We start from the raw sequence: 11,169 nt of genomic DNA on the forward strand, positions 1-11,169 counted from the left end.
CGCGTCTGTCAATGGGACGGCGAACAGCTGACCGTTCTGAAAAAAAAAACTTGTTGACATCAATGACATCCCTCATTTCCATTGAACCAAAATGTATTGACGAGCTGTAATCGTAATAGTGAAATCAATTGGATTTCTTAAATAAAACTGATCAGTGAAACAGGCCATATCCGTCCGGATCACAAATCATGTCCACCAGTAGGTTAGATGCTATGTATAGAAGTATACTTCTAACCAAATTTTTTACTAAAGGATGGGGGAAACCAGAGAACTTACGAAGGTCAGAGCGCTGAAACGGCATGATGTGTTATAGTTGTTGTGTAACAAGTTCGACATATACCTGAAATGTGGTTAACTTGTTGTGATTACGTGTGTTTTGTTTACAACGTTTATCAATCAATATTATGTTTTAAGGTTATTCGAGTTCAGAAAAGTGGTATCGAACCGGGAAGAATGCTTGAAATTAATAGAAAGAGACTATCCTGTTACGATTACAAGGGTAAATATTATTTTCTGCAGTTGTACTGTCTTAATCTTAGTGTTTCATTCAGAAACATGCTGTACTTACATTTGAAAGATAAGACAATTCTTTTTTTTATATGCAGATTATTACCCAACTAGTCTAACCTACACTTTTAAACACATCTTCAAATGCTGAAACAAAGTATACATTTTCCATACTTTTAAAATATCTTTATCAAATTTAACCTAAGCACATGAATTTCATATACTATAATATTTATAGGAACAAAAAATGTCAGACTGCACACTGTTGGAAGGCTACTTCCTGTCACCTCTGGAACGGTACCTGCCCGGGATAGTGCCAGAGATAGCCCAGAAGGCTCACTTCCAGGCACTTCTGCCAGTGCACTGGCCAGAGAAAGGCTGCAAGCCCATGTGTCTACACTTAGCTGGTACTGGAGACCATGTGAGTAGGATTAGTTTTGATTATAATATTAATAATTGCAATGCATACAATGTAGAAATAAATACTCACTAACCAATTTAAACTAAATGTAGAATTCATAATTTATCAACACATCTTGACTCAAAGTACCAAAATCTGGAGGCCATGTTTATCATTTTTTTATGTACTTATGTAACAATATATTTATTTTAAATAAATAAAGTTTCATATGCGGCCCAGAATAGAGAGTCGTGGAAGGATTTGGGGGAGGCCTTTGCCCAGCAGTGGTACACAGTGGGCTAGAGAAAAAAAGATTGATCATTCCACATAAAAAAAAAACAAGCAGTGTTTTATACTGACACTTTACTGTACTATTTTTCATTTGTCTCCTCACATAGCAATGGATTTCAATCATGGGTTTATGGTAAAAGTAAACTAGCCTACTATACTCAATCAGTTTAAAGGGAGAGTCTAAATTGGAAGAAGAAAATTCACTGTTTTATTTTGTTAACAATTAAATTATTACTGAGTTTTGACCAAAAATACACTCCAAGTCACAAAGTAGTATACAATTTCTATAACAAATGTAGTATAGTGTACAACAAATACACATACATGTAAGATGATAAAAAAACTCATAATAATATGGGTATACCAGGTGTTATAATATGACTGGTTTTTATTTAGAGCTGTGTTAACTGTGTCTGGTTGTATCTAGGATTGGATTGTTGAAAGTCAGTGAGAAAACTATAACTCTATTTGATACTTGCTATGAAAGCTTGTTTTTTAATAGCATTGTGACTAATCTTCAAGATATTTATGCTACTTTAATCACTTTTATTCATAAACATAATTTTAATCTGCTTTGTGCATACATATTTACAACTAAATGAAACTACAAATAGTATAAACTGAAATATTTTAATTGTAAATTGATTACTGCTTTATTTAATCCTCTCTAATATTTAATTTATATGCAGAATATCCTATAAATATATTATATATAAGTGTTATTTTAAAGTGGAAAAATCAAATTTATTCTAATCTGGAAAGAAATAGGTGAAATCCATACTACTTATGTCTAAAAAGAGGTTTGCTTAAAAATATCTAAAATTTTCATTATCTAAGACAATATTATCTAAGTATAACAAAAATCGAGATAAACTTCACATTAATCATAATTTAATACACCAAGATTGATTACCCCTGAGTGTGAAGTTATGGATGTAAACAAGTGTTTTTGAGGCGAAGGTGTTGGCACAAACAGCCAACGTAAACACTTTTAATAACAGCTCATGTAATGCACGCGTCATGGTTTTATAATGCCAATGAACTAGTGACGTGTCTATCTAATTTCGTTGTAGTCTTTATCGTGTACGTATTTTAGTAGTGATAGGATATTAGGGTTAGGTAAACTTCCTCGTCTTTCATACCGATATCGCACTGGTTTTTTTGTATTTAACAGTATTAAAAGCCTTGGTTTCCATTTATAGGAATTTAAATTCAGATTCACGAATTTATTGCCAAAATAAATCTCCAAAAAATATAGAAAATAAAGTGAAATAAAATATGCGCGTGATAAGCGCAAAATGTGTCTGCTTACGTCAATGCGTTAAACAGGCGTGATACTAGGAATAATGATAGGGTTTGACTATCTTATCGGTCGAAGAATAAACACACATTTGATTTTATATCTAACAGATACTGCTTAAGTCTTCACATATAGGTAGATAAAATTGCATTGTCTATTTGTAATATTGAAATAATCGTCTCGATTTTTACTCATGTGAGATAAACGGTAAACGATAAACACCAAAATATATATATTTTCTACAATTCATTTTTTCTGTCTGTTTACTAATCTTGTAAATGACTGGACCCATTTTTATGCGACTTTTAATGGCAGGTAGTTGTTGTCAAAGAGGAACTTAGGCTACCTTAATTTTAGAATAAAATGTTTCTATGTCTAACTCCACCACTATTTCGTACTCTTGGCCTATGTATTGTATGACAATCCAGAATAAAAAAAAACGTAAATAAACTTAGAAACTTTTTTATTAAATTCCACACGGACGAAGTGTTTCGTAGATGTTATGCTAATCAAGATGTTTACATTCACTCCTACTACGTATCCGTAGTAACCTCTATTACCTATTTATCAGCTGATAGTTTACTATAGTAGGGCAAAGGCCGTCATTCTCACTTTCATTGTTTACGTATCATAATATTTCACTATCGTTATAGAGCAAACCATGGCTGTAAAAAGCCATAAATAACTGAAAAAAGAACTTTGAAAATGCAAACCCACTGGTTTTAGATATTCATCTTAAATACGCTTCTTTATAGAGATGTCCGATTATGAACGACCACAAGCGATCTCTAATCGCCTGATAATCGCTATTCAATTTATCTTCATCACATACTTCAATACAGTACCATCTCTTTTCTGTTTTAAGACCTTTTTATTTCTTATAAAGAATATTTTTATTTTATTTCATTAGGGAAACAAACAGATATTATATATAAACAATTACAACCATAATAAACTACACATAATCCAAAACAGTTTCCACACTTAAACAATAGATTTGCGCCAAGAATGTTAAACAGGTATGAAAAAGAGGAGAAAAACAATATTTCAGTATCAAAAATAAATAAAAATAAAATTAAATATTACATTCATTTGACTGAGAAACACAAAATAATAATGCCGAAATCCTTATCTACCATTACATGATGTATCTTTCATGCAGAGTTCCTTCCGTTCATATTAGTCGTAACATTTTATTGGTTTTATAGTAACTATCGTGAGAATTATTTATTATTAAATGATGCAACGGTTACCGGAGTCCTTAATCATGAGCTGAAGCGGCGGGGTCGCGAGTCAGCTCGAGATAAGCGAAACAATCTCACAAACTGACAAACTATTTAGCTTTATATTAGTTTAAATTTTAACTTAATTTGGCCCCAATTACATAAACATTACAACAATTTTTATATGTAAGAACGACTTTGCAACTATTGCGAACAATGAAATAATTTAAATTTCAGTAATAAATTATACATATAGTCAAATAAGCATTATCGCTAAATTGCTTAAGCATGTAGAACATGAATCTATTTGTCGTTGTTTACTTTGTTTCACAACTATATTTATCGCTGTTTGCAGTTGTTTACTAGTAAAGTCGCTTATCTTATCAAATCACAATTGTTCCGGTAGATGACCAACTATTTATTACTTGAAAAGTGTGTCATTCATCGTAATCTATACTTCTATACTAATACTTACTAATATATAAAGCTGAAGAGTTTGTTTGTTTGTTTGTTTGAACGCGCTAATCTCAGGAACTACTGGTCCAAATTGAAAAATTCTTTTTGTGTTGAATAGACCATTCATCGAGGAAGGCTTTAGGCTATGAACCATCACGCTGCGACTAATAGGAGCTAAGATACAATGGAAAATGTGAAAAAATACCGGGCAGGTATACCTAAATTATAACTTATATCTTCTACCCACGGGGACGAAGTCGCGGGCGACAGCTAGTTAAGTAATATAGATTATACATAATGTATGATGACCCAGTTTCAAAGGGAAAAATCTTTCAAATCCGTCCGTCTGATGGAATTCTAGGACAGATGTAATTATTTCTTTAAAGTATTAAAAGCAAAGTAATAATAATACATTAAAGTAAATTGAAAAAAAAAATGAACCTAGTCATCCCCATTCCGAGTCCTATCAAATTCTTCAATGAGCTAAGTGAAGAATACTTTTGAGCACCTCATAAGAATGGGTTTGATATTTAAAAGTCGGAAATCAATAAATAAATCCAGCTGCTTCTTCATTTGACCCCAAAAGTTGACTGGTAGAGTCCGCCTTAAGTACCACAATTGTACATGAAACTTTAAATAAATAAATGAATAAAAAATGTACACTGAACTGAGCAAAATATATCTGATCTATTTATAACACAACCTATGCAGGTAGACGGTAAACCAAAGCAGGAACATACTAAATGTAAATAACAAGTTACAATTGTTAAATTGCCGACATGACATTGGAACCGTGCCGAATCAATAGTAACAGACTCACTGCAGTCTGTTCAAGACTACTTGTTCATGAATATTTATTCAAAGTGCATTTACCATCATAGATTACTAAACAGTTACTACGTCAGTACCGTTGAAGAAACGAGACGCCGCTATCCGTTGTGTTGTGCGCCATCTCGCTTTACCACGCCGACTATACTGCTTCGAAAGCTCATGGTACACGCTCAGATCCGCGTTTATCATTACTATTATGGTGTAACAACAAACCTACTTCAAATAAAAAGTTCTGAGCCAAACTTATGAAATTTCTTTTGGACCGAATGATAACTATTAAAATTTCACGTTAAATAAAATAAGAATCAACATAATCGGTACGGCCTGTCCGAACCACTGAGTTAACAAAGTTAAAAAAAAATGTCTGAAAGCGGTAATCTGAAACGATGAGCATATTTGGATGCCGTAGGTAACTAGTCACCGATGGTCTGTCCTGTCAAAGATGCTACTATAGAACGATGAATTAATTGCTTTTCTTAAATAATAATTAATTGTTGCATGTCTAAGTTCGTATAGTCATTGGCAAATAAATTGAAACGTTGTACGATAATTGATTAATAATATCTCCCTTTCAAACTTCGAGCACTTTAAGGCCTTTTCAAATCAAAAAGTGTTTATTTGAAAAGGCCGTTTTCAAGCACTTTTGAAATGTTAAAATAATGAATGGTGCTCGATGCCAAAATTGATTACATACGTATGGACGACAACCGGCAAAATCTCCATAACATAAATACCAAAACAAACAGAACGCGGTGTTCAGTTGTTTTAGGCTATATTCATTGCATCAGTTATTTGCCATAACCTATACTTCATATTAATGTTTTAACAGTTTACTAACAGGTGCTACGCTAACCCAAGTCTAACAGATTACTAACAAGTCAAGACCGAAATGCATACGACTCGTGCGAAGTTCTTAAACATGAGCTAATCGCGCGATGTCTCGCTTGCCGAAAGCTCATGGTTAAAGACTCTGCTTGTGTCGCAAACGCATCCCACGAATGTTAACTAACTAACCACGAGGTTTTCAAGACGAAGAATCATTTCGCAAGATTTTGGATGGTTGCCCAGAATTTACTGCAGATTGTCGACTATTTTACACGTGCCCGACTTTCTATCATTTTTGTCGTTGCTCTATATACTGCACGGGTGTTATGGTTCCCACGCACTGGGGCTATGTGAACAGTCATGTATCGCTAAAGGTGGGAAAAAGGTCGTCTAAGTAAGCGTAGACATGACCCATAACACATCGCAAATAATTAGAAGAACAGAGAATTAGAGCCTTAAAAGGTGCTGTGCAAGTTAATGCCAATAAGTAAAAGATAGTACCACTGCTAAGTACATCAAAACCCACATGACTTTAAGTTTTCCTTTCCAGTTCTTCTGGCGACGGCGGAATTTAATGGTGAAGCCGTTGTTGAAAGAAGCCGGTATCGGCGGAATTATTCTCGAGAATCCATTCTATGGACTAAGGAAACCCACTGATCAAGTGTATGTATATTTTTTTCTGCTCGATTGCAACCTAAAAATGATATAATTAAGAAAAAATTACGAATAAGTAAAGTAACGAATTCGATTTCGATTACTTCAGTCTCTGTATCTCAAATGCATAAATCATAAATGCATAATCCATTTTTCTGGTCACTAGAAAATCAGGAGGTCCTGGATGGTAAAGTTCTTAAAATCGGAAAGAATCTAAAAATCGGAAGCATAAGGAATTAAATCCTTGTATCGCGGGGGGTTTCACAAACATTCAAGTCACATGCACTAAGACACCCAGACTCAGAATAAGCATTCGTGGATCACACAAACGCTTGTCCAACACGGGGTTTGAAACCGCGACAGGTCGCGTTCAGTGGGTTTGACTTGGTGACCTCAACCACTCGGCTATACGTGCAGTCAAACTGACCTGTATACTCCTTTACTTTAGTGCAATGTGATTGTTCAAACTGACTGTGTATGTAACTATGTACATAATTATCCCATCAGTCGGTCATCCCTACACAACGTGTCGGACATATTCGTGATGGGCGGCTGCCTGATCCTGGAATCGCTGGTGCTGTTCCACTGGTGCGAGCGCAACGGACTCGGCCCGCTCGGAGTCACCGGGCTCTCGATGGGCGGACATGTTAGTAACGACCGGTTATGATAGTTAATAATAATAATGTGAACTGTTGTAGTATATTGAATTATTTATAATGTCGTAAGTATATTATAAAACCAAGGGCCTAGTGCTTCCTTTGAATGAAATTTTGCAATAATAGAAACAAGATCGCTGTGTATTCGTATTGAACTATCACACAGTAAAAACATACAGCTTTATTTCTACATTATTTCAATCATCATTTTCATATGCAAAAACATTTTTTTAATTTATGAACCTTTCAAAAGTAATTAAACACATAATGACAGACGATGCTTTAATAATTACAAACGATCGTCTGTAATTATGCTAATAAACAAGTTAAACATTTCTGACAGATGGCGTCACTGGCAGCTACGAACTGGCCGAAGCCACTGGTACTAGTCCCGTGTCTGTCGTGGTCAACAGCATCTGCTGTGTTCTTACAGGTATATTGCCTTTATCACTTTTACTTTCATTTTCTAAAAAATAATTGTTTCCTTTCAATTATTTATATACTTTTAAATTTCTTAGTTTTGCAGTCTAACCTTAAAACATTTGGCATCGCCCTGTTACGGGATTGCGAAGGTCAGGTGGCAACAACCGTTTCGTATAAAACTGATTAGTCAAATTAGGTTAGGCTGGCAGCCGATCCCAAAGGAGTTTGGGATGGAGGCTTGGTGGTTAAGTTTTTTGCAGCCCAAAGGTCTGAAGTTCTGGTTAGGAAGATTATAGACTTTGATACAGTAAAAGGTACTATTCCAGGGTGTTATGTCGCATTCAATAAACTGGGACCTACTCGAGGACCAGTACCTATCGGACGGCGAGTACCGGGAGAAGCTGTCCAAGATGGTCACCATCGTAGACGAGGCCTTCCTCGCGGGGAAGAAGTTCGCAAGGACCTACTCACAGTCAATGGAATTACCTGTAGCCAACAATACAGAGAAAAAGAAAGATGACGCAGAACCGGCGAAGAAACTAGATATTACATACAATGAGAGTGGTGCCAAAGTACCCCCGAACGTGGTCGACGTAGACGTCAGTAAAAACATTCTAGATATTAATACCGGAGAGACTAAAGTCACGACTGATACTGTGGCTCACAGTGAGACTTTATACAAGGAGCTTCAGAGATTATTAGGAGAAGGTAAAATTAGTGACGTGTTGTTTAAGAAGCTTACCTCGAACGAGAAGTTCGTGCTGGAGCCGCAGGACATTGAGGCCCTCAACCAGCTCAGCGAACAAAATATTAAGGAGGTTTTATTAAAATGTAAAGTTGGTGAGTCTGCATCTGCATTTGTGTTTACGAGAAATGTTCTAATACTATTGTAGTACTATAAAATGTGTATAAATTGTTTAACATTAAGCTTATCTGTTTTTTTTTCTTATTTATTATTTCTAATTAAAACTATCTTGCATTTGAAGTAAAATCTACGTATATATTTCAGGAAAAAGATATCCATTTTAAAAATCAATCTCAGTAAAATCTTTGTTATTCCCCCAGCTGACCTGCAGCAGTTATTACAAAACTCTAAGAAGCATGTTCAAGAGAAAATGCGAGAGAAATCAAGCGCCAACGAAACCGACCTCGTCGTCGACAGCAGCCCACAGATTCTTAAAGACCCCTTAAAAAGTGTAGAACTCACACAAAAAGCCGTAAAGAAACCTGAAAAACCCTGGAATATATCAGAGTTCACTTCAGACTTGTGGGTTAATCTACCTTTCTTAAGGTCGACGTCGAAAAGTGGGAAGAAGATAGATATAGGCAAAATACACTGGAGAGATAGAGAGGCGCTACAGTTCATGAGGGGAATCATGGATGAGTGCACGCATTTGAGTAACTTCTCTGTACCGTTTGATACGTCGCTAATTATTGGTAAGTATGTGACTACGTGTAACTGTTATTTTCCCGATTCATTATTGAGACTTACCTACATCATAGATGTCTCAAATTGAGATGAAAGGTAACCTATGTCCTTTGAACTTCAAGAAATTGCATCAAAATCGGCCCAGTAGTTTAAAGAAAAAAGCGTAACAGACAAACTTACTTTCCCATTCGTATAAGTAACGAAAATAGAACAGAGGTGTTTGAAACATTTCTATATAGATACATTAAGTAGAATTTTATTCACTTTCAATTTTCAATCATTGATTACTTGGGCATGCCAAGATATGTTAACATTGGCACTATAATTATCCACGTGGAACAACGAGACACGTTTCTAGTACAACACATCTTCTAGAATATTATGCAGCTTACGAGTTATACAAGTCTAAATTTATTAAAGGAAATAATGTCATCAACACCTTTGCATTCCAATGCTGAGAATATTTATAGCAGTCTTGGCAATACATTTGTATTTTTATGACCAAATATAATAAATCACTTAGCACATTCGTAAATAATATTTTTGTAAGTTAATCTAAACCAAGTTTTATATTTAGGATCTTTTTCAGTAGTTTTTCTAATTGGATAAACCTATTGCAGACGCCACCTCCTTAAAATACTTCTTGTTTAGAAAATGAATTAAATCATCAGCATATAAGCCTTTCGCTTTCCACCAACGAACAGCGTAACACACCCTTCCCCGCCCCCCTCGAGTAACATATTTCTCACAAAAGTCCGATTAAGAAACATACCAAAACTTGTTCTTGAAAACTACTGAAATCCTTGTTCTTTTCAGCGGTTTGCGCGAAGCACGACGCGTACGTGCCTCGTGAGGACGTGGGCACGCTGGAGGAGATCTGGCCCGGCGCGGAGGTGCGCTACGTGGACGCCGGACACGTGTCCGCCTATATACTGCACCAGTCGTTATTCAGGTAGCATACAATTGTTGAAGTTTTGGGAAATTCTCCGGCCACAACACTTTGGTGTAATTGCTGTTGCATTTTCGTAGCTTTACAGCACTCTACATGCCGTAGAGCAAAGATTCTCTTTTATAAATTCTATGGAATTGTTTTTTGGGACAGTGAACATACCCAGTTTCTTTTTCGTGTTGTCATTTCTTTTTCATAATGGGTACTATTTTTTCGGCGAATATCTAAAACGTATTAATTTATGTTTGGAAATGTTCCAACCATATTACTAATAATATCATTTTAGTGCTTACCTTATAGAACCTGCTTATTTTCGCCATAACATTTCTATAAGCTTCATACAATGGCAACATAATTTTACTGTTTCATTCTCCTTCACAGATCCTGCATCAAAGAAGCCTTCGAGCGCTCAAAGAAAAGGTGGAAAGACGGCAAACATATCGACTGACAATAGCTATTACTTTTACATTGTTACGCGTTCCTCGTGTCTCGGACACCGACGTTCCCGCTCAAACGATTGAATGTGTTCAATCCTTGTACAGTTGTTATTTATATGTTATTCAATGCTTAAGGTTTCATTAACAAATTTGGTGCAAAACGTAAACGCCTCGCGTGTCTTGTCTATTTAGTTAGTTATAACTATACTAATGTAACTAAAGTTAACTTAGGTTGTGCCATGTTGTTGCACAATTCGTAAAAGTTAGCACAAATTTTACACATTGTTATAGTCGTTTTAATGTCGTTAACAGAAGTAGAAGTTGTTCTCCTCGTGAATGGGTTGTATAAGTGTGTAATGTGAATTTGACAGGACTCAAGGGCTAAGCACACGGGGTAAAATATATACGCCTATAACTCACCTGTAGATCACATTCGTGCGAGTTTCGTCGCGGACTATTTCCACGTATAAAATACGTTGTGTGCATAAGTTCATGTGATAAGTGCGTTCGCCAAATTCCAGAGCCTGGATTTCACAGGTCGAAAACTAGACTGGAAACGCACAGAACCAAAAGATTTCGATAAATTTCGACATACCTATTAGACGATTATCTGTCGAACTATACGTAACAAAATGCCAATCCTTTTGGAAATAAAAGCATAATGTTTAAGTTAAACATATCTTAGCTTCAACAGAGTACAAAGTTAATTTTCGAGTGTGTATTGTTTAGAATATAATTTCCAGTCATGCTTCTATAGTAATTTATTGTAGTCGTTTCTCGATGTATAT

General features: G+C 35.4%; 1 protein-coding gene across 1 annotated transcript; it reads left to right on the top strand.

Moving 5' to 3' along the window:
• The first annotated feature begins 48 nt into the window (after positions 1-48).
• Positions 49-10,953, top strand: LOC113502966 (protein ABHD18). Its single transcript, XM_026884742.1, has 10 exons — positions 49-280; positions 415-499; positions 746-928; positions 6,384-6,496; positions 6,995-7,133; positions 7,487-7,576; positions 7,893-8,406; positions 8,632-9,003; positions 9,812-9,947; positions 10,326-10,953. The coding sequence occupies exons 1-10, from the start codon at positions 189-191 to the stop codon at positions 10,390-10,392; spliced, it is 1,791 nt and encodes a 596-aa protein (XP_026740543.1). The 5' UTR covers positions 49-188; the 3' UTR covers positions 10,393-10,953.
• The last annotated feature ends 216 nt before the right edge of the window (positions 10,954-11,169 follow it).

The sequence above is a fragment of the Trichoplusia ni genome, chromosome 18, assembly GCF_003590095.1.
Source record: "Trichoplusia ni isolate ovarian cell line Hi5 chromosome 18, tn1, whole genome shotgun sequence".
Classification (NCBI taxonomy): Eukaryota; Metazoa; Arthropoda; class Insecta; order Lepidoptera; family Noctuidae; genus Trichoplusia; species Trichoplusia ni.